The 25,251-nt window shown below is 34.3% G+C and overlaps 1 protein-coding gene across 1 annotated transcript; it reads right to left on the bottom strand.

Annotated features, from left to right (window-relative positions):
• Positions 1-732: 732 nt before the first annotated feature.
• On the bottom strand, positions 733-21,199 carry RECQL (RecQ like helicase). Its single transcript, XM_044679681.1, has 14 exons — positions 21,171-21,199; positions 17,933-18,130; positions 16,615-16,794; positions 15,278-15,384; positions 12,884-13,082; positions 12,231-12,397; positions 9,167-9,248; positions 7,193-7,341; positions 6,985-7,102; positions 6,347-6,485; positions 3,344-3,435; positions 2,265-2,484; positions 1,901-2,030; positions 733-1,247 (listed from the first exon to the last, which is right to left on the bottom strand). Exons 1-14 carry the CDS (start codon positions 21,184-21,186, stop codon positions 1,077-1,079), a joined length of 1,968 nt encoding a protein of 655 aa, XP_044535616.1. The 5' UTR covers positions 21,187-21,199; the 3' UTR covers positions 733-1,076.
• Positions 21,200-25,251: the final 4,052 nt, after the last annotated feature.

Below are 25,251 nucleotides of genomic sequence, written 5' to 3'. Positions count from 1 at the left end.
TTGTTTTTCTTTTTGGTCAAATATGTGAAAACAATCTTCAGAACCTAATTAGGAAGAAATATTTCAAGTAGTGCCATTTTAACATTTTTAAAAGTTTTTAAACAAATAACATTTTTATTGTAGCTATTCTGGATCAAAAATAATGGAGCTCTTTTATGTTTTCCTCTCTAACTGAATAACAACAAAAAACTGGTACCCCTTTGATTTTATAATGCATATTTATTATCTTTGAATTTAAAAATAGAAAAAAAATGCATAGTTCAAACCAAACTAAAATGCAATTAGAAAATGTTTAATAAATAAAAATTTGTTAAAGCATAATGGTAACATGTGGTTTTCTAACCCAATATCTACCTCCAAGGTTAACCCCTCTGCTTGAGTTTGACCCCATTGATCTAGCCTAACTTCTTCATTTTATAGATGAGGGAACTGAAAGACCAACAGAAACTTAAATAACTTGCCCAAACTCATACAGGTAGTAAGCATAAGGGGTGAGATTTGTGTCCCTGCTCTCTGAATCCAAAGTCAGTGCTTTTTCTGCCACTATACTGATTTTAATCCACCTTTATTATGTTACTAAAACTATAGAAAGGGGATAGGCAGCTAGATTCTTCAGTGGTTAGAAAACCAAGCCTGGAGAAGGGAGGTCTTGGGTTCAAATGTGGCTTCAGACACTTCCTGGTTGTGTGAGCCTGGGTAAGTCACTTAACCTCCCAGTTACCTAGCCCTTACCACTCCTGTGCCTTGGAACTAATACTTGGAAAAGTAAGAGTTAAAAAAAATTTATATAAATATAGGCAGTTACAGCAATTAAGTAAACATTTTCAAGGCATTAACTGTTCTAAAAAGCTTACTTTTTGGGGGGGCATTTTGTTGGATAGTTTTGTTTTCTAAATCAAGTGGTTCATAATATTACATCATCAATATAAATATACTTCAAAAAAGTACAAATTTTTTTAACTAAAAGACTGCTTAAGGTTCTAAAAAGTTCCATGTACATATAATGAAATAATTAAAAAATTAAACTTGTTGAAGTGAGTGCCATCTTTTTATAAATTGTCTTTCTCTTAGAAAATTTATTCCATGATTGAGTTATCCAGTTTCCTTTTCTTTGCCTTTGTAGACTCAGAATGGAGTTGTTTAGCCTGACTTCCATGCTTTTTTACATCTGTATTTTGGAAGTTGCCAAAATGTTTTTCTTCCATCTTTCTCTCTGTTTCAGAATTAGAAACCTGAGGTGATTCAACCTAGAGATGCAGAAAACAATACTGTTAAAATTCAACTGGTTTACTTTAATAAAAATTATAGTTAGATTGTATATAATTAATCCTTTTGCATCATTCGTTTATTAAGATGCATTCTCAAAATAGGCTGGCATAAAGATATTTAAAAAGCCTTTGTTATTAAACATCACAGTTAAATAGGCGCCATTCAGCTATGCCGATCTTATTACCAGTATGTTTGAGAAGTTATCCAGAGATAGCAACAGACTCTAAAACATACAAGGGCTGGTGACTAGCAATAGGGAGTTGGCCCTACAAGAAAGGCAAAATATTTTCTCCTTCGAACATCCATGTAACCTTAAGCAAAAACAATGGGCTGTTATCTCTTCCAAATGAAATTTCGTTTTAAACCTAAAATAGTACTAGTTCAGTGATGGGCAAACTTTTTAAAGAGAGGCCACAGGAAAGGAAATGCTCATCTGTCAGTCTGTTTCTAAGGTAACTCTTTCAAAGTTTCATTGTATTGTATCCTACTCATTGTATTTGTCAGATTAGGAATAATGTCCCACGGGGCAGACAGAGCATTTCAGGCCCCCCCTCCCCAAATCTGGCCCACAGGCTGTAGTTTGCCCATAATTGTATTAGTTAAACAAGAATTTTAAGTTTGTTTATAGTACCTTGGAAGAACCCTTTGTATTTTTCTTTACTTTCATGATAATTATATGTTCCTCGTTGTTCAGAAGATGAGCTTTAGGGCCTACTTTCAAATATGAAATAGTAGCATATGCTGTAAAACTGAAGTCTTCTCTGTGGAAGAAAAAGTCCACAATCATGTCATTTCAGTGAGTTACAAAAACATAAATGAAGGGATTATGTGATGACAATTTTAAGATAGTTTTTAAAATAACAATGATTTTTTTTAATTTGCAGAGAAAATAAAAATTAAATTGCTATAAATATTTTAAATTTGTTCAAGTAAGCTTTACTAACATCTTAACATTTAAAAAAACCTATGCAAAAAATAACGAATTTGTTTTATACTTAAGATACTGTTGTAGGATGAAGTGAGCAATAATTTTCTCCAATTCATCACGCGGAAGTTTCGGGGGTACAACATCAGATACTCTCAATTTCGCTACACCCTTTCCCAACCAAGCATCAATAAGTTTCAGTGGTGTTAGTTTTTCATTCAATTTTTCTGCTTGTTTCAGTATCTTAATTAGATCTCGGCAATGGTCAGTTACATTCTTCTTTTCAAATGCTACAAAAGAAGAGACATTCTGTGAAATTGATAACTGATTTATTAGTTATTAAGAGTTTTTAGCTAAAGCAATAAAACTACTATCTATGGTTCAGATTTTGATTTAATTGCATAGGCCTCAGCAGTAGAGTTTGTGAGAGTTTGGGTACTTAAACTGTAAGGGCTTCAAGGTGGTGCTGTCTCATGAGAGGAATGGGTTAGATGAGTGGTAGATGACTCAACCTGATTAGGAGATGTTTTGCCCAGTACTGGGTCTCTCTGGTATTGAGTGGTATCAGCACAGAACTTTCCAAAGGATGGTATTCAACTCTTGTTTTCCCTATTGCTATGGATTCTGGAGATCCTTCTTGCCAATTCAGCCCATTGTTTGCCCTTCTTATAGACCAATCACAGTCTTAGTTTGGTTTGCATTCCTAGACCTTACCGTAACCACTAAACTATATAAAAACCTACTCTGACAGCCCTCACTGGTTATTGAGTCATCACCAAAAAAAGCTTTTGAATATATTGGTAATTGACTAAATTACAGATTTTATCTATTTTTGTCCTTCCTCTTCAATGACTACAGATGATTAGTGATAATCACTACACTTATTTGTCAGTCCCATGCTTCACATAAGTTTCCTTAATTGTTAACTAGAGGAATCAGTTTTCTAAAATCAATCAATTGCACTTTTTTTCAACTATATTTAAAACCTTGCTTTTGGTCTGTTAAAGAATTTTCCAGTCCAAAACTAACTCCTTTGACTTACTAGATCATACACTAAGGTCCTCATGTTGTAGACATGTTTTGCTATATGCAGTTTCATGCTAAATCATGTTATATAGTTTAAAAATGAAAAATCCAAAAAGAACTCACAAATATCTTTACAGCAGTTATCACACATTTTGTTGCAAGCTGCAGAATTCCACACTTCATCAAAATGTTGAGCTATCAACATACGGCGACATCTGAAAACATTCAGAGTAGAAATAATATTGATAAATAGATTAGCCAATAGTTTAGGGAGGATCTCTAGGCAAACCTATTTCAAAGGGTAAGGTGAAAAATGTTAAAAACATATTTTGTTTTGATTTAAATTATAATAAAATAATAAAAAAATTTTCAAAAGGCATTTATTAAGTGTATACTATACAACAGGCACTGTAGATACAAAAACAGAAATGAAACAGTCTGACTTAAGAAGTTTACATTCTATCTGGTGAAATCTATATATAGAGCACTTTCCTAGAAAACTGATGCCAAGAGAAGTGTGAAGATAGGATTAACTCTCCCCTCGTTTATTTTTAAATTAATCAACAAAAACTGAAAACACCCCTATTTAACACTAAGTAGGGGAGGCTTGCAAGCCACTTGCTAAAAGTGACTGAAAATCCAGAGGACCTATCACCCTCTGGGGAGTGCTAAGCAAATTTAAAGACTGCAATTGGTTCTCATAAAGTGGAGGATGGGACAGGAAGTAATGTGGGAAAAGGACTATAAAGGGTCTTGAACTTCCTGACTGAGAGGTCTTCGGCCTGAATCTGGGGCTTAAAGGATCTTTAACTGGGACTGAGGCTTGGAGCTACGAATAGGGACTTCAGCCTGGGACTCTGGTTCTTGAACTGCTTCTGTTAAGACTGCTCCTAGATCTTCTCCTTTGCAGCTTCAGCTTGGGTAAGTGAAAAGCTGACCTTCCTTTCCTGGCTTCTGGAGAGATTAATTATGGAGAGGCCTCCCTTTCTTGGAGGAGGCTGTGTAGGTTGAGTCCTTGTTTAATTCACCACCAAGTCTTCTGGCTAAGGGTTTAATGAGTCTTGCATGGGTTGAGCCAGGGACAAGAGCAACATTTAGGGTGATAGGCTAGACTTCTTACTCTGCCCTCTTTCACATTTCTGTACTTTCACTCATTCCACCTCTTTGTAAATAAAGCTTCGAAAGTCAATTTGACTTGAGCTATAATATTTTTAAAGTGAAACCACAGAATTCTTAGAATTCTCATATATTTAGTCAAATCCTTAATTTTAATTCTTTACAGAAGTAAAGTGATGACCAGAAAGATTTTTTTTTTTTTTTGCTAAGTCTCTTAATACCAAAAATTGAGTTTTAAGACTCCAGGCTTCAGTTATGATTTATTGGAACCACTTAAGTTCTATTTTATTTTGGTTTGTTTTTATATTTTTAAACCCTTAATTTCTGTGTATTAGTTCCTTGGTGGAAGAGTGGTAAGGGTAGGCAATGGTCAAGTGACTTGCCCAAAGTCACACAGCTGGGAAGTGTCTGAGGCCAGATTTGAACCTAGGACCTCCTGTCTCTAGGCCTGGCTCTCAATCCACTGAGCTACCCAGCTGCCCCCCACTTAAGTTCTAAAGAAAAATTTTCTCTATCTTTCTCAGAGTATGTATTAGGAAAAAAGTCGTCTATTGAATACCAAAAATTCTATCAGTCTAATCCTATATATCAGTTATCTGATACACATTTATTTTGTTCAGGAGTTGGTTTGGTTGTTTACAAACACATCTACAATTGTGACAAGGGGAAAAATTTGTTTTATATAATGAAAACAGAAAAATAACCAAATATTTTTAGATCTTTTTCCGCTTATTTATAATTTTCATATGGTTAAACTGAGAACAGGGTTTCTGTATTAGTACAACTGAGAACAAACATGATGAGCTCAGCAATAAAGTGGGAGCTAATTTTCTGCATGTGATAAGATAGCCCAGGACAAGCTTCTCTGAATAAAATTAAACAAGTTATTTAAAATTATATACCCTAGCTTAGCCATCCTTCAATCCTATACCAGCATTCTTAGTCCTGAATTATAATGAAACCTGAAGTAGATTTTGAGGCAGCAAAAAAACTAAGTGCTACGTAGGGAAAATATTTTACAGAAAGGCACTGCCTCTATTTCCTTATAGACAACATTGCTGATCACAGTTGCCTTAGTGTATAATAGGGGAGCAAGGTGGCACAATGGAGAAAGTGCCAGGCTTGGAGTCAGGAAGCCTTGAGTTCAAATATGGTCTCAGACACTCACTAGCTATGTGACCCAGGGCAAGTCACTTAAAACCTGTTTGCCTCAGTTCCCTCAGCTATAAAGTGAACTGGAGGAGATGGAAAACCACTCCAGCATCTTTGTCAAGAAAATCCTAAATAGGGGCAGCTGGGTGGCTCAGTGGATTGAGAGCCAGGCTTAGAGATGAGAGGTCCTAGGTTCAAACCTGGCCTCAGACACTTCCCAGCTGTGTGACTTTGGGCAAATCACTTGACCCCTATTGCCTACCCTTACCACTCTTCTGCCTTGGAGCCAATACACAGTAGTGACTCCAAGACAGAAGGTATGGGTTTTTAAATTTAAAAAAAAAAATCCTAAATGGGATCACAAAGATGAACGCAACTGAAATGAAATATACAGAGAGAAAGATGAGCCATAAGATAGGTAATAAAGGCTAAATCATTTTTGCTTTATAGTTCACATGGAAATGCGCAGATACATAAGTAGGAGCCACCTGAAATATAGATATGACATAATTGCTATGGTTGTTAAGCAGCACACATGTTAAGAGGCAAAATATTAACTACTTTAAAATCTGTTAACTTGTTCTTTTAAATATGTAGAATTTTAAATTTTATACTTTTATAATCTACCTCATTTGACAATCTCATTCATAAATACATTTCTTTTTTTTAAAAGTTTCACTAGAACTTTTTAAATTATGGAATTTTTGATGGTTTGTAAGCTCCTAAGGACAAGAAATATTTCACTTTTATCTTTGTATTCCTAAAGCCTAATAAAGGCCCAATATAGAGAAACTACTTATTAAATGACGATTAAGAGAATGACTATATGCATATTAAAAATATAAAAATAAAACTTACTTGTGTATATTATGACAGTATGACACCATCTCATAAAGTTTCTGTTGACCTACATTTTCCATTACCACCATGGAACTTATTCTGAATATATCTCCAAAACCAGAGTATAAAATACAGTCAGCTTTCAGGTCATCTCGACCTATGACATATTAAATAAAAATGTTATTCTTAATATCAAATTAATTGGCAACCTTTTATGGAATAGCTAAACACCTCTCATAATATATGTTACAGGTTATCTAAGCATGATCAGATGATAAGCAACAAATAAATAAAACTTCTATTTAATACAGTGGCACTGTTAAATCTGAAATCTAAACTAATCCAGTTATGTGACACATTAAGATAATAGCTAAAAGTAGGCCAGGGAAAGGATGGTAAAACAAATTTTCCAAGTGAAGGATGCAAGATTTAATAAATACAAAAAATGTAACATTAACCAAATACAAATGCTGAAATTTCCTGTATATGTAAATAATCATGGATATAAAACTGCCAAAAACACTTTTTAATTCCCTCTTGAATTATGAATTAAAGATGAACAATAAAAATATTTTGCCATAGACTATATCTTCATTAAGCATAACGTTCTGTACATAACATGTTTAGGTCTTAGATATATACATATTTTATGATACCTGCACGTCCACTCTCTTGGTAATAATTCTCCATAGACTTGCTCATTGAATGATGAATAACAAATCTCACATCTGGTTTATCAATTCCCATACCAAATGCAACTGTTGCCACTACTACCTGAAATATTCCCAACAATTTAATTATTAGGTAAAATTGTGGTTATTTCCAAAGTCTACATATATTTCTATTTATAAATGTATACTTAACCTGAATTTTATTTGCTGACCAATTTTTATGAACTTTGGTTTTGTCTTTTGGTTCCATATTTGCATGGTAAGCACCTGCTTGAATTCCCAGCTTCTGTAAACTAATTGTGACTTGCTCAGAGTCCTTTTGAGAAAAACAATATATAATTCCTGTATAAAAATATAAAATCATTTTATTATGAATACCTGTTTGCCTGGGGAAAAAAGCAACTTTGACAAAAAGGAAATTTACCAAAAAATCTTAACAAATTAAAACTATATATCAGCTAAAGGAAAACTGTAGAATTCCAAAACTTTATTGTTTTAATGTTTGAACAATTTCACTTGTCCACTCATCCAAAAACTGAAATTTAAGTCTGTTCTATCTACCTTATTCTCATTCCTAATCCTCCAAAAACTAAAATTATACCAGCCATATCACTGGTATAATTTTAGCAGGGGACTAGTGTAAAGTATAACTGATATTTTGGACCACATGTAAATGATGTATTTGGAATAAGAAGAAATAAACTTTTAATACCTGGTATAAAAAACATATATTAATAATACATAATAATTAAAGTTATGAAAAACTTAACACATTATAAAATACAATGCTATGGTTCCTAATCATTCCTCTTTGAAAATCAACATTCCCCTTACTGGCCCAACCCAGACTCATTTTCCTCTTCCATCTCTCTCTACCACCACCTCCATCCAGGTTTATATCCTCATATTACAACTATTATAGTTGTAATCTACTAACTGGTATTACTCCTAGTCTCCTTTCTCTGTTCCATTCTTTTTTTTTTATCTTTTCCTTCTAATTACATGTTCTAACCTTTATTTCAGTTCCAGGGCAAGGCTCACATCTGTGAAGCTTTCCTTAATCATCTCAACCTTTAAACATATATCATTTCCTTCTCAGAGTAGGAGATAAAGTCTAAAATTTCCTCTTATTTTTGCTGTATTTATTTTACAATGTAATTGAGGTGATGCTGCATCAAATTTATTCAACCTGTTCAAAACTGCAGTCTTTCCCAAAAGCAGGAATGAAAGGGAGTGAGTGGCACTCTAACTTTTAGACAGCCCCCAGGATATCTGCTTGCTAACCAGTTTAACCCCCTTTTTTATTTACCTATAAATGGAAAACCAGTTTTGGGGGAGGAGAAGGGGATGGTGATTCGGTCCCCCTGAGAGGAAGGCCAATAATCGGGGTGATTCTGATGAAGATGATTCTGATTTTCTAGCCAAGTTGACTAAGAGGGAGTTGAGGACAATAAAACAACTAACATTTTTATACTGTCAAAGAGGGCAGGATCATCCACACATGAAGGTCAACTCACTTTATGCAATAGCAGCTAATTATAAGGCTTACCAACTAACCCAAATTCCTTCCTGCCTCTTTTTGGGCCTCAATTAAATTGGTCTTTTCTATTCCATGAGATGGCTAGAGTGATCCACATTATTAACAGCTATATGGATCACTGTTTATAAACTGTAACCTTGCCCAGAAAACTTGTCTCTGTCATTTTACTCATCAAATCAGAATTGTTAAGAGTACTCATCAATACAGTTCATTTGGCAGTCAAAAAAAACCAAAAAAACTAACCTGTATTGCTTTTTATAGTTACATACTGCTTCTGAAATTTCACTAAGACCTCTAAGAACATAGACTATCTTAAACATTTTGTGGGATATACATATGATACATGTTCAATAACTGTTCACTATAACTCACCTAAGGAAAACAGATGAACTTGCTGAAACTAATTTTACTACAAACAAAAGATACATCCAAACAGTCATTTGTAATTTTTTTAAAAAATCTATGACTAAGCTGGATAAAAATATACAATCGCACTCCAAGTTTGCAAAAACTGTCAAAAATTTCTATCTTTTAAACTTCCAATTAGTCAACAACCAATTTTTAGTTACCACTTTTTACAGGGAAGGCATTTCTAAATCTTCAAAGTTGTTATTTTTTCTATATTACCAGATTGTCCTTTATATCTCCCATTAATGACCTTCACAATATCCTCAATGAAATCCTCAGTGTTGGAAGGCTTTTGCCGAACCTAGAAAAATACATTAACTTTAAAACATAAACTAGTAACAATCATCACCTTGAATATATCTTACCAAACTTTAATAAGCATAGTACAATGACAGCAATATTTCTTGATGAACAGCTGTGAATGACCTAGTTATTCTCAGCAATACAGTGATCCAAGGCATTCCAGAGACTCCTGATGAAAAATGCCATTTGCCCTCCAAGAAAAAACTGGAGTCTAAATGCACTGAAACATAATATATTTCATCTTATATCTATATTATATATTTCCTTCTTTTTTCCATTTGAGAACTCTTCCACAAAACAACAAATATGGAAAAACATTTTACATGATTACACATGTAAAATCTATTATCAGAATTCTTGCCATCTTGGGGACCGGAGAGGATAGGAAAGGAATGAGAGAGGGTCTCTCAGAAGAAGGGAGAGAATTTGGATCTCAGAACTTTAAAAAACGAATGTTTAAAAATTGGCTTTATGTGTAATAGAGGAAAAAATAAAACACATGTTTTAAAAAACATAGTCACTTAGTTCTCTCTCCTTTATTCACCTCATTGGCTCTCTCCTGCCACCCCTTGGATTTTGCTTTTAAACATGATTTTTGCAATTTACCACAAGATCAGTTCTAAAGTTTAGTTTGTCACATTCATTAGATCATGATATAAGAAGTAATTGCTTGGGATAATTAACATTTAACCTATTTAAACCTAATCTATTAAAACTATGGAAAAGAGTAGTACCCCAAGAGGGCATTTTAAGATGTCTAAATTTTAAGTATAATGCATAATTAAAGGCGAAACTGGGAATTATTAACAAATCTTTATTCATGCTTTGGCCAACAATACTCATTGCATTATATCACCTGAAGTCCCACTGCAGAATGCTTACTAATCTCTCCAAAAAAGAATATGTCTAAATTCCACTGACTTGAATTTCTCCCTTTTCAGCATTTCCTATGAGGCTGGTTTCAAACTGATAATCCTTAGCAAAGCACAAGGTCTGATTTATTGTAATAAAGGATTATAATTTACAAGAGATATACACACTTATTGGCTACAACTTAAAATATAGGAATAATTGGCACCTGACAAGGAATAGTCTACCTAACAAAGTCTGATATTTGCATGGAACTTACAAATCTTAACCAAAAGAGCTTTAAACCAGAAAGAAGAAAGATAAGAAAACTGCCTGTCTTTATCCAGCAACCTACAACTACCACCAGGGCAGCAAGGTAGTTATGTAACAATCTTTTCATTCTTACCTAATAAATATTTTCCATAAACACTATTCCAAACCTTCTTTTAAAATTTCATATACAATCCATCTCCTCCCTGATCCTTTTCAAGCAAAAATGTTAATACTTTACTGAGAAAAGAGGCTTTTAATAATGGTATGCTCCTTCTTCCTCATACCATACCTCAAACCCCTTCTATTCTCCATTCTCTTTTCCTTTGCTTTTAGATGTATCAAACAGTTAACACCTATACATATGCTTTTACTCCAATTGCCTTCCCTCTCTTTTTAGGAACTTGTACCCTTAATCATTTCTTGTCTCCTCTCATTTTTAAACTTTTCTCATTACTAACTCCTTCCCTGCTATTACAAAAATGTCCAGGTGTCCTCCGATCCTTAAAACACACCAAAAATCCTTCATTTGACCCTCTATTCCATTAGTCATCTCTGATCTCTTTCAGAGTCAAATTTCCAAAATTTCTCACAAATCCCGCAAGTCAACTCCATTTCTGTTGATTATGCCATATCCTTATGCCTGTGACACAGGTTTGCAACCTCAGTCATCTTTGACTCTTCTCTCTTTAACCCACTCAACTCTCCCACCCCAACACACACCCAAAGGAATAGTAAAAGAGTACTTCAATATCATCTTGGAAGGTCTCCAGGAGAGCACCCAGGGCATCTTAGATTGTCCCTAAGCTTATCAGTTTAAAATGATCAGTGATTTGGATAAAGGGATAACCAGCATATTAATCAAATCAGTAAATGACAAAATGAGGATAGAGAGCTAACCCCCTGGATGACAAGATCAGAATTCAAAAAGATTTCAACAGGCTAGAAAGTTAGGCTGAATCTAGTAAGATTATACTTAAGATTATGATATTTCAAGTCATATCATTTCAGGAATTGAACCTTATAAGTACAAAATGAGGGAAGTATAGTTAGATAATAACAGTTTATGTGAAAAAGATCAATGTGTTTTATAGGTCTATAATCTAAATGAGTCAAAATGAAGTCAATGTCAAACTGACTAACATATTCATATTTTAGGAAGGACATTAAGATGGAAACTATCCAAAGGAGGTAAACCAGAATGATTAAGGGCCTTGAGGTCACAAGAAGATTCATTAAAGGAACTGGAAATGTTTATCCTAGAAAAGATTTAGGGGGAATAAGATAACTATTTACACACAAAGAAGATGACTTTTGCTTAATCCAATGATGGGCACACTACAGTTGGTGGGCTAGATTGGGGGAGGAGGGGCCTGAAATGTTCTATTCAGCCCCATGACTTTATTCCTAATCTGATGAATACAATGAGTAGGATACAATACAATGAAACTTTGAAAGAGTTGCCTTAGAAACAGACTGACAGATGAGCATTTCCTTTTCTTTGGCCCCCTCTTTTAAAAAGTTTGCCCATCACTGGCTTAATCTAAAGAAGAATTTCTTAATAATTAGAGCCATCCAGAAGTGTAATGAGATGCCTGAGTAAGGAGTGTAGTGATCTTCACAAAAGTTCAAGCAAAGGCTAGACACTATTCATTGGGTATGCTCTAGAGGGCATACTTTATTCAGCTATGTGTAAGACTAGAGAGCCTCTCAGGTTCCATGTGAGACTATCTGAAATATCTGTTCATTCCATAGTTATAACAATCATATATATACAAGTACTTGTAAAAAATAATACAAAGGTAAGTTTACTCGATTGAAATTTCATGTAAAATATTCAATTAACATAAAAGCTACATGCCTCATAATAAAGATTTGGCCGATTAAATGATGCAGTAAATGTAAAGCACTTCTCAACACACAGAATTTTCTGGGCATCCTTCAAAACATGATTGGTAGCAGTTGCTGTCAACCCAATTAGTGATGTATTGGGGAACTGCCGTTTTAAGATACCAAGTGCCTTATAATCTAGGGGGAAAAAATGGAAAAAAAATGTTAAAGGCGTCCTTTTTTCCCCACCTGTAAAAATAAAAGTATGTCACAAATTGCAACAATATATGAAGTTCAAATCTGGCCTTAGACACTTCCTAGCTGGGTGACTCTGGGCAAGTCACTTAACTCCCACTGCCTAGTCCTTGCCACTCTTCTGCTTTGGAACCAATACAAAGCATTGATTCTAAGAAGATAAGAGTTAAAAAAACAAAACTCAAAAATAATTTTATATCTGAGCCTGGTGGTAATAAGGAAACACCAGTTTACTCACTGGGATGTGATATGGCTAGCCTTCTGCTTTAGAAAGATCAATTTATACAAATGAGTAGAAGATGGACTAGAATGCAGAAACACTTGAGTCGGAAAGACCAACCAAAAGGCTATTGTAAGGATCTATTTTTCTGGTATATATTTAGTACCACAAACTAGAATTAATATTAAATATAGGTAGATAAAGCATACCAGGCCTGAAATCATGTCCCCACTGACTACAGCAATGAACTTCATCAACAGCTATTCTGGTGAATCTTCCTGCTTCATAGGCTTTCTCCAACTTTGACATAAACATTTTGCTTTTAGCAATTTTCTCTGGGGTAACATAAATGAGCTTCAGCTTGGAGTTTTTATTTACCATTTCAGCATGAACCCATTTCACATGTTCCTAGTAAAAAGTAAAAAGAAATAAAGAAGAGTAAAACTAACTTACTCATCTATTTTGCTAAAATAAAGGCATTCATTATTATACTTTACTTGCCATCACCACCACACCACACATTATAAATTACTATTGTAAAAATATTCCTTATTATACAGTTCAGGGTATTCCAACATATCCTCAGCAGAATTTCAGTTGATAAAATCTCATTCATTCAAGATACTTTAATAAAAACAGGTATCCCACTGTATAGGTGGAAATTTAATGCAACTGAGCTACATTGCCCAGCATCCTTTTGAGTTGTGTCCTCACCTAGCTTTAAATTGTTATTATTAAATCTTTTAAGAAATAATCCTTGGAGTATTGGTATTTTTAATTTTTAATCCTACACCATCCAGTCCATATCTCAACCTTCCGCACCATAGTTTCGATATACAAAAAGTTGGCATAAAAATCAATGTAAGGGGCAGCTGGGTAGCTCAGTTGGAGTGAGAGTCAGGCCTAGAGACAGGAGGTCCTAGGTTCAAACCCGGCCTCAGCCACTTCCCAGCTGTGTGACCCTGGGCAAGTCACTTGACCCCCATTGCCCACCCTTACCAATCTTCCACCTATGAGACAATACACCGAAGTACAAGGGTAAAAAAAAAAAAAAACAAAAAAAACAAAAAATCAATGTAAATTTTTTGGGGGGTGGGGTTCTGAGGAAGCTGCAGATAATACACAAAGGCCAGCAGATGGTACAGAACAAGTTTAGAAACTCAGAAATGAAATGCATAATATATAGGTATAATATCAACATATTTTATCTTTTAATACCATCAACTCATACAATTTTTTAAAATTAAAATAAGTAAAAAGTTAAAGCTTGCAAAAAGAACACAAAAACCAGCTAATGACACACAGAGGTTAAAAATGTCAGGGATATCTTTAAAAGTTTAGTGACTTGTAAATGCATATAAAGTACTGTAAACATCTCAGACTCCGTTTCTGGTAGGAAAGGTTAGGCCAAGGTAGGAAGGGAGGGCCAAAAAAATTTTAGGTGGATTTTCCAAATTGTGGGGGAGAGATAACTAGATTCTTAAAATGTCTATAACATGCAGAACTTTGTGCTGGATACTCAGAGAAATGCAAAGACTGAATTAAGACAGATATCATGGCCTGGTGCTCAGTCTAATTCAATATGATATAAACTTATGTGTTATAAAATAATATATAACAACTGAGAGAATAATAATACACAAAGCGCATGGGGAGATGGCTTTTTAAAGAAATTAAATTTAAAAAGCAAATCAAAAACCTCACAATACCACTACCATCTCCTTTCCTTTTCATGTGGCTTGCTTCAACAGCACAGCAGTAGCCAGATTCTAGACTTTCAAGGAAAACCTCTGGCACAAAGGTTCTTAACCTGGGGTCTGTGACCTTTTCCCCCTAATTATTTTGAGAAATTTATTTGCTCTGTAATCCTAAGCATTTTATATTATGCATTTAAAAATACTATTCTGAAAAAGCATCTGGCTTCACGTTAGTTAAAGGAAAAGAACTCCTACATTAGAAGCACTGACAGAGGAATGAACTAATAATTGGAAGGTCTAGAATAGGGGTTCTTAACTTTGGATCTACGGGATACGTAAAGGTCAGAGGACAGATTTTAGGGGGTATATGAACTTAGAAGGAGAAAAAAATTACATCTTGATTTTTACTAATCTCTAAGTGAAATTTTGCATTTCTTTCAATTATTTAATTGGGGCTTCATCAAAATGCCAAACTGGTCAATAATATTAAAAAAAGGCTAACAACCTCTGATCTAAAGCATATTTTTAATCCATGGCTCCTAACTAGGTTTTAGATCAACTAAAACAGCATTCTCATCAAATCTCTTATAAAAGAGGTGGATAGGCATATGAAGGTAGCAAAAAGAATAAGTGGAATATGTTTTATGAATTTTGTCCCAAAACAGAAGAAACTACATTAGAGTAAACTAGCTTGCCTGTGAAATATTTTTCATTTGTTTATTGCATAACTATACATCCCTAATTATTACTACAGAATTCTAATAATAACAAGTTACCAGTTTATAGCTTTAGAATAGATGAATAAATTATTATGATTATATCATATTATATTACCATATTTATGATATAATAATAATTATATATTAAGGATTATGAATCTACCTTTAATACATATCTGAAACATACCTTAGTGCTAGAAGCATTTAGCAAAGTAGCTGAAACTCCCAGTTGTTCTAAAACCATTAACTGATCTTCCATAAGAGAAATCAGAGGGCAGATCACAAGTGTGAAACCTGAAAGATAACATTTCTCCTTTAAAGTTCACAGTTTCTTCGGTGTGCTATTGGGACGTTAGGGCCAAAAGGCAAAAATCTGAAGACTATGCAAAAGTCTCAATATTTGTTCATTTCTCCTATTCTGTCAATTTTCCAATATATTCTGATATTCCAAATACTAATATTTTGAATGCTAATACTGGTCATGCCAATTACCTTTAAGATAATGTGAATAGGCATCCATGAGGAGCCTATAGCCTAAGCAAAAAAGAAAACCCAACTTATAAATTTATAAATGTTAGTTTCATGGTGGCATTTAATAACTCACAGGAGTCAAATGAACTTCTGGATCTAAGTCCAAGTGAAAATATTATTAAATTAATGACTTTTTCTGAAAACTTTAGCCCTTCTTTCTTTTATGCTAGTTCCTGTATCTGGGATTTGACACAGCTCTAAAACCTCTCAACAACATTTATACTAATACATATTTCAATACTTCAAGATTCCAAGATTTAATCAGTGTATATACTCTTATTTATTGATGCAGAATATAACCTTCCTAAGTTGTTGTAACCAAATAAAAATTATCTGCTGCTCAGTCCTTAATGATGAGCCTCTCCAAAATAGCTCAGTTGGTCCTTGAACAACACATAGAAAGCCCTTCCTAGCTGATAAGAATTACCAGAGCTTGCACTTCCTTGGCATACCCTTTCAAAACCAAAGTTACCTCCGTGATGAGGTAGCAGAATAGGACTTTAATGGAGGATTAATAATGATTACTTACCTTACCCTACACTTATTTAGTGATCTACAGTTTTCAGTGTTCTCTTATTTCATTTGTTTCTCACAACAATATTGTAAGATAATTATGATAGATTTTATCCCAAATTTATAGGTAATAAGTTTTGGAAAAGTTTTGTGACTTGTTCAATGTTACACAATGGCAACGAAACTCTTAAGTTTTCAAAGACCTGGTCCAATACTCCTTCCATTCTACCTAGGAGCATTCTCCTAGTTATCTTTCAAGGCTTACATTAAAACACCTTCATGAAGGAAAAAAATTGCTAAAATTAATTTTTAAAAAAAGCCTAAGTTAGTAGGTAAATTTCTGCAGATATCCACTCAATAATATATTTTTCAAAAATAGTATATTATTTAGAAATTGCACTAAAACTATTTATAAGCTAATATGAAAGAAAACTGCATTTCCCACAATTTTAGTTAGTAGTTAACATTTCTTTCACATACCTTCAGAACATACTGCTGGTAGTTGGTAGCACAAGCTCTTTCCACCTCCTGTAGGCATAACAAGAAATACTTCCTTTCCAGCCATTGTCACATTAATAGTTTCAAGCTGTAGAGGTCTAAACTTTTGCAGTTTAAAGACATTCTGCAGAGCATCTTTAACTTTCCCAGACCAAGGAAAATCTAGGATGAGAAAGACATAAAATAAATTCTGTGCACTGAAACACTTAAAATAATTAAATGAGTGTTTTCTGGAATAGATGTTTATATAAAGTATTCATTAACAAAATACAGATGGACTAAGTTAAAATGAATTCTTTTTAACTTTGGAGGAGGTATTACTTTTTTAATATTAATTTATTTTTATGACTAGCTTGACTATTTCAGGAATTCAAATAATTACGTTGAAATAGAAAATAAAATTTTTTCTTAATTCAGAAGAGTTTAAAAATATTGGCAACTGTCAATTAACATGCTAATTAATTAATCATAGTAACCATGATTAAATCTTTTTTATTTTACTTTAGAATGTTTTGATGATTATATTTCTTTTTTTTTTTTAAACCCTTACCTTCCATCTTAGAATCAATACTGTGTACTCGTTCTAAGGCAGAAGAGTAGTAAGGGCTAGGCAATGGGGGTTAAGTGACTTGCCCAGGGTCATACAACTAGGAAGCATTTGAGGCCAGATTTGAACCGAGCACCTCCCATCTCTGGGCCTAGCTCTCAATCCACTGAGCCACCTAGCTTTCCCCTTGATGATTATATTTCAAAATAGATTGTAGGCAGCACTGAGAAATAACAAAAGTCCCAGAGTACCTTGCATATTTTGCTCATAGAAGGCTTATTAAAATGTTTATTAATTTTTTAATCTAAACTAACAGGAGCCCAATTTAAAAAGATTCTTAATGACTACATTTTTATTTGCACAGTTCATTTTTAAGAAATAAATCACAAGAAAAGAAGCTATTTCAATAATGAATAATTTATGGCATGACCTAAAATCTTTATGTGGTAATTTCAATACTTTCTATATCTTTAATTTTCTAAAAATTATCAGTGATGCTCCTAATGGCATTGCTAAAGTACTAAAACACTCTAAATCATCAAACAGATTCAATTGCAAAACTATAGGTAAATATATTTTAGAAAAGCTTTCAACAATTTGAAGGAAAACATCCACTTCCAGTTCTCCCTTCTCCCTACTCACTGAAAGGAAATCTCTTTATAAGACTGATGCAAAATATTATACTAGAATTAGAGCAAGTTAAATTTCAATTAATTTATCTCAAAAAAACACTAGTAAGATAAAAAGTGAAACCTTGTTTATTCCAGCTCTCAGGTGAAGAATCAAATTCTGAGCTTGCTCCAGCACCTGGGTCTTCTAGAGATTGCTTTATTTTCTTCTTTAGGGCAGTCTTTTTCTGAATAAGCTCTTGTTGTCTTTCCAGAAGTTCCTGTATCTGAATTTCTACTGCCTGCAGCTCACTGGTGACGGAATCCAATTCCTCGCTTAGTTCTACAGAAATCAGAAGTCCGTGAGGAACCACAATGAATTTATCAAACCTCAAAATGTACTGGGGATTTTATTACATGTTGCTCAGCATCCAAGCTATAGATATACCACAAAATAAAAGTAGATTTATTCAAATGAGGCTAGAATAGGGTAATCAAGAGTTCCTACACCATTTATATTTTAATGACAAGGCCTTAAAACATAGGGAATTTATTTAAAATATTCCATACCTAACTACTATAATAATAAATTTAGGGACTCATCAATGTGTTGATTTACTAATTTATTAGCCTAGTGATAAACGGGGTTCGTGATTATAACTTTGGGCTAGAGGCACAAAAAGAAAAACTATAGCACCACTAAGGTTTTATTAATTCTTCATTATCTCCAATAAAAAATGACATCCTGGGGGCAGCTGGGTTCTCAGTGGATTGAGAGCCAGGCCTAGAGACGGGAGGTCTTAGGTTCAAATCTGGCCTCAGACACTTCCCAGCTGTGTGATTGTGGGCAAGTCACTTGACTCCCATTGCCTACCCATACCACTGTTCTGCCTTGGAGCCAATACACAGTATCTCCAAGATGGAAGGTAAGGATTTAAAAAAAAATGACATCCTATATAGTTCTAATCAATATGAACACTGAAGTTACGAAGAAGTAGCAAAGCAAGGGGTTTTCTCCCATAATAGTTCATCAATTAATAGCTTGAACTATTAAAAGATATCCCTACTATTTTCCAAAGAATCAAAATAAAGGAATATGAAGGAGTATCATAGTTTTATTTCTCTTTATCTCAACTTTACTGTTATTAACTGATATCACGATTCCGATACAACATAACATTAATGATAGCTACATTACAAAGTAAATACATTGCCTTGGATGACCTTTTATAGTACCAGTGTCAAGCTCTGTGCCTATATTTCTCCTCCCTTTCAGGAAACTCCAAGAAAAAGCTGTCAGTATTTCTCCTCCCGCTCTTTAGTCCCCGGCAATCTGGTTTCCATTCTCAGCACTCATGTGAAACTGTTCTCTCCAAAGTAATTAATAATCTCTTAACTGCCAAATATAACTTCTCTGGTCTCATTTTTTTTTTAATTTTCTGAAATATCTGATACTGTCAACAACCTCATCCTACTGGGCACTCTCTTCCCTGGGTTTTCGTGACACTGTTTTTCCTGTTTCTATTCCTTCTTGTTTAATTACTCTTCAGTCTCCTTTGCTGGATCATTATCCATATCTTGGAAATAGCAAATTGGTAGAGCACCAGGCCTGGAGTCAGGAAGACCTGAGTTCAAATCCAGCTTTAAACACATACTAGCTTCGTGACCATTGGCAAGTCACTTAATTACCTGCCTCAGTTTCCTCATCTATGGATGCTGCACAAGGAAATGGCAAACCACTCCAGCATCTTTGCCAGGAAAACCCCAAATGGGGTCATGGAGAGTTGGAACACAACTGAACTACTGAAGGACAAAAACAATCTATGTCTCAGCCTCTATATGTGGTGCTATTTTAACCACCTTCTTCTCTCTCTACTCTTTATGAGGTCCCCTGGTTTCAACTATCATGTTTAAACAAATGACTCCCAGATTTAAATATCCAGTCCTAAGTTCTCTGCTGAGTTCCAATTCCACATTCCAAATATCTGTTTAACATTAATGTAACACACGTTATCTTAAACGCAACATGATCCAAAACAAGCACATTATCTGTAGTTGTAAACTTTTCCCTCTTTCTATTTTTTTTTTCCATTTGTGGTAAGGGTACCACCATCATTCCAGCCATCCATGACATCCCTTGGAGTCATCCTTAAATATTCACTTTCTTTCAACTCAAACAGCCAATCAGGTGCAATGTCTTATTCATTATATTTCTATAACATTTGTCATATTCTTCCCTTTTCCTCTATTCATTTGTTCATCACCCCAGTTTGGGCCTGGACTATTGCAATAGCTTCCTAATTAGTATTCCTCCTTCAAGTCTCTTTCCTCTCCAATTCACTTTTCATGAAGCTTACAAATTGATAGCCCTAATGCAGGAGTGACCTTGTCATTATTCTGCACAAAAAATTCTAGTGGCTCCTAATGCCTCTAGAATGAAATGCAAATTCTTCTACTTGACATATAAAGCCCTTCAGCCTACTTTTTCTGAGTTACTGGATATCCATAGACTCACTGTTCTATAAACACTAACAAGTCTACCTACTTGTTCCCCATATATACCATCCGTAGCCCCATTTCCGTACTTTTGTATAGATTGTCCTTCATGACTATAATGTATTCTCTTCTTACCTCTACCTCACAGAATCCCCAGGTTCCTTCAAGGCTCAGCTCAAAGATATGCTCTAAATGAGATCAATCCTATACTCTCAGTTGCTATTGGTACTCTCCACTCCTGGGAAATTACTTAATATCAGTTTTGTGTTTACTTAACTATATTGATGTTTCCCTCCCAACAGAATATAAGTTCCTTGAAGGAAGAGACTGTTCCTTTTTCTCCTTTGTATCCCCAGTGCCTAACATAATTCAGGCAACTTAACATCTACTGAATAAACCCCTGAAGTCAACAAGTTGGGCTATTCAAAAGAAGCCAGATAGTTCTGATGCAGTTATTCAATTAAATTATTTTCATTAAATTAAATTCATTAAATTAAAATTTAACTCTGTCAGACTAACTTATTTTTTAGGAATACTTCATAAGCTTAGAGAATCTAGATTAATATAGAGTGATAATGTAATCTGAGAAAAGAAAAGTCTACATTCTTAAAACTTCCCTTTTTTTAAGAAATCACTACCTCCAGTCTAGTTATCAGGACAACAGAATGGACTTGGATATATCATTTCAAAATATCTGTATTATGTATTTTCACTGAAAGCTCAGGTTCATACAGAATTTTCACATTTCCAAGTCTGTGGCCAAATTCACTATGCTCTTCAGATAGCTTTTATAATGCCTATTGCTTGTGTGTTTCTGTATGTTTAAATTTGAAGCAAGCAGAATTAGAAATAAAATGGAACTAAAAAATATAATTAGTTCAACTCACCTGAAACTGATTCCATTTTCAAACTTTTTATAATCCCTGTAGTTCCTTCTAAAAAAGAAAGACTGATAGTAAATGTTTTAAATCTTACGTGCTATATATTAAACTATGTAAAAAAAGTATTTTTACTGATTATAATTAGAATAAGAAAGTTAATAATATGTAGATTGTTCCTAACTTACAAATAGTTCTCAATTAAGAAATGCTACTCCAGCTAAGGATCCATCTCCCAATTGGTAAAGCGGTAAGAAAATCTTCTTCCCTGGGAGCAGCTGGGTGGCTTATTTGCTTGAGAGCCAAACTCAGAGATTGGAGTTCATGGGTTCAAATCTGGCCTCGGACACTTCCTAGCTATGTGATTCTGGGCAAGTCACTTAACCCCCACTGACTAGCCCTTACGGTTCTTCTGCCTTAGAATCGATAAAAACTATTGATTCTAAGACAGAAGGTAAGGGTTTTATTTTAAAAAAGAAGAAAAAAGAAAATCCTCTTCACTGCTCAAGGACGATTCCCTCCCAGTTATTTCATCTACATGAGATTCCTGTTCTCTCCTCCCACTAAAGACATAACTTACAGTTGCCGACCAATAATCAAAGATCCTAGCATACTTATCTGGGTAGAAACAAGATTGTTGCTATTATTATCACATATCAATATTATCACAATGAAAAACAGAAAAGGCAACAAACCTTTTTATTACAATGAAGGTACTTTGTTGTGGAGATGGTAAATCAGTCTAAAATAAAAGATATTTCAATAGGTAGATAAAGGTTTGTACTGTACACAAAAACATATTTTGTGAAAAATAAAATATATAAATATATAAATTATGTTTAAAGCAAGAAACTTTACATTAAAATTACATTAAAATAAGATTAGAAAAGAAAGCCCTGGTTCCCTCATATTCTTCATGAATTTACCATAGAAACATCCCATCTCCTGGCCACCAAAAGAGTATTAAGCTTCTGTTGCTATAACTGGAGAAGATGTATTTCACAAACTCACTAGCCACCCGACAATATATTCTTTGGTCATAGTAATGTATAAAACACAGAAAAATATAAAATGGTTCCCAATTCTGTGCGATACAATTTGCAGTGATGGTAGCAAAACAGTCAAAAAGAGGACAAAGAGTGCTAAGAATAATACAAATGAACAAATGGATGTATTACCTGAGGGACTGAATCCTTTCAATTTTGACATTCTTGCTAAAAATGAAACCAAAAGAAAAAAAGTTTCAGCTAACTGTAAGGGTGGTTCACAGGTTGTCCCTGAAAAGACAAATAAAGGAATTAGCAGTTTGTGATTTAATCATGTATTGAAGGACAAGAAAAACTATTTCACAGGACATTTGGTCATCTCATATTGTGGTAGTCTTGGGAAGCACGTGCAAAATGACCAGCATAAAAACAACTGCAATTTACATCCAACATCTGTTGCAGAGGATGAAGAAGAGAAATTCTACAAAGAATTTGGTAAAACTATCCAAATTCAATCAGCATATACTTTAAAATTGAGTGACTGCAATACAAAGTTGAACATAAGGAAGAAGAGCAAAAAAAAAAATAATGGAACAGGAATAAGACAAGTAGTTGAGGATTTATAGACTATTCTAAGGCTTCATATTTATATATCGCTGATATCCCAGCTCTAGTCCACTAACAAAGATCAAAATTCAATGTCTTTCTAGTTCAGGGGTCGGCAATGTATAGCTCTTGAGCCATATCTGGCTCTTTTGAGGGCCAGATATGGCTCTTTCTGCAGGAGCCATAAAGTCAATTTTTTTTCAGGCGCTGTTACAGGAGCGCACATTGTGAGCACTGTACGGCTCTCATGAAATTACATTTTTAAAAATGTGGCATTTATGGCTCTCACGGCCAAAAAGGTTACCGACCCCTGTTCTAGTTGCTTCTCTTGGAATCAATATTATATAAGCTAGTTTTTGTTGTTTGTTTTTTAAAAGCTACAAAGGCAACAAGCATAATGGACACTTCTAGATTCCAAGTCAGGAAGACTAGTGTGTGACAATAGGCATGTCATTTAACTTCCTATAATGAAAAGCTACAGATGAGTTATGATCAATATCAGGAAGCTGTTACCACAGCAAAAAAATTACAAGTCACTGACATACTGATGGAAATATATGGATCAAAGATAGTACAGGACTATTGCTTGAGGTGGACTGCATAACAGTAAAGAGGATAGAAAAAAGTAGCACTGCTCATTTCTAATTTGCTACCATTTTATCTGCCATGCAGAACACTCTCTGAATTAGAAGGATGGAATAAATATTATTAATAGGATACTTGATATTCAAGATGTATAAGGAGATAAGAGAACAACTACATACCCTTGACTTCAAACTACAAGGTCTAGGTGAATATGTTTTAGTACTGAATGATTAGCAAGTTTTCATGCTGAGTACTATTGGTGATCTTGGAAAGAAGATACAGAACAAGAAAAATACCAAAAGATCAAGAAAAAAAAAGAAAATGCTCTAATTTTTTTCTTAAAGGTGAAGAAAATTGAGCCTACCAACAAAAATCAATGATCTTGACTTTGATGCCTGGGGAAAATCCAGAATGTTTATTAAAGAGATGGCTAGTGAATACTTGAGAAAATAAGTAATCACAAAGAATCAAAATGGCTTCATCAAAAAACAAAAATAAATGTCATAATATGCTAATTTTAGTTCTTTAACAGGCTAAGGGAATTGAGTCTCCCTATTTCTCCCAGGCTGACAGTGCAAAAGCTATTTACAGTCCTAATTCCATTGCTGATCAGCATTGAAATTTTGATCTACACTACCTTCAACCTCAGCCAGTTCACCCTCCCTTAAGCATGTTCCTTCTCCTCAGCCTTCCACACCCCACTGCTACTACCACTCAATTTACCAAACTGGTGCTAAACAGAGTGTGGACATATTCAAGTAGTCTTAGTTAAGCCCTCTGGAGCTTAGAACTCCCACATTGAAGCAACCCTCCAGCAGCAGGGATCTGTTAGTTGTCATAATTCCTGGCCAAACAGTATTCAAAAGAATTGCAAACCATCAAAGACATATGAAATTATGCCCCAAAACATTAATAAGAGAAATGTAAATTAAAATAACTGCAATTGGCAAAGCAATCAAAAACTTGAAATGGCTCTGAGACTATAGAAAAGACGGGTGTATGAATGAAAAGTATGAATGGGTCCAACTTTAATGGAAAGAGACAAGGACAAAAACAAGTATCTCTCTCAAGAAGCTTTCACTCCACTGATGGAAAACATTCAATTCCTCATTTAGAATGATCTGGAGAAAGAAATGGCAAACCACTCCAGGATCTTTGTCACAAATAATCTAAATAGGGTATTGGAGAGTTGGACAAGACTCAAAGGAATGAGCAATCTTCTTTAAATAGATTGAATTTGGGATGCCTATGGGAGACACATATCCATGTGGATCTGTCTAGAAGGCAATTAAGATATGTGGGACTGAAACTCAGAAGAGATAGAAGGGCTGGATATGTAGATTTGGGATCATTTGCATATGCTAATAGACAAGAGACAAAAGACAATATTGTAAATGTCAGGGAAAAGAGAAAAAGAAACATATTTTCCTCCTACTGGAAAACTAGAGATTGAGGACAAAATGCTGCAAACATCACACAGACTAAAGAGTTTGCTTTTGCTTATGTGACTTTATTACACACATTGGTTAAACGTATGAGGAAAGAAGGGAGGTTTACATACAGAGGTTTGCCTAAGGTTAAATTTTCAGAGTGAGCATTTACATGTAAACTGGCAAAGCCTACGAATGAGATGTTGATTTGTTTAGTTGGTTGTCTAGACTTAAGAAAATGATGGAGATAGTTTTAATAACGCAGATTAAACTTAACTGTGTACTCAGAATACTTTCTCCTTAGGAAAGCCAGTTGTTAATAATTTACCTGGACAATTAGGGCTATATCCAAAATGGCTATGAACTAGAAACAAGGCTTCAATAAAATGTCCAAATAAAAATCAACTTCACAAGAACAAGAAACAAGAGGTCGGGTGGCTGGCCGACAGTTCATCTGAAAACCATTCCCTATAAGTTGTGTAT

This window comes from Gracilinanus agilis, chromosome 5 (assembly GCF_016433145.1).
Source record: "Gracilinanus agilis isolate LMUSP501 chromosome 5, AgileGrace, whole genome shotgun sequence".
NCBI lineage: Eukaryota > Metazoa > Chordata > Mammalia > Didelphimorphia > Didelphidae > Gracilinanus > Gracilinanus agilis.
This window is presented reverse-complemented; position numbering and strand designations above follow the sequence as displayed.

Bases quoted from the DNA above. Each gene is read 5' to 3' on its own strand.
- RECQL (XM_044679681.1), bottom strand. The intron at 7,103-7,192 runs GTTAAGTATACA...GGAATATTTCAG, and splicing joins GGTCAGCAAATAAAATTCAG to GTAGTAGTGGCAACAGTTGC. The intron at 2,031-2,264 runs GTATAAAACAAA...TTTCTTCCACAG, and splicing joins ATCCTACAACAGTATCTTAA to AGAAGACTTCAGTTTTACAG.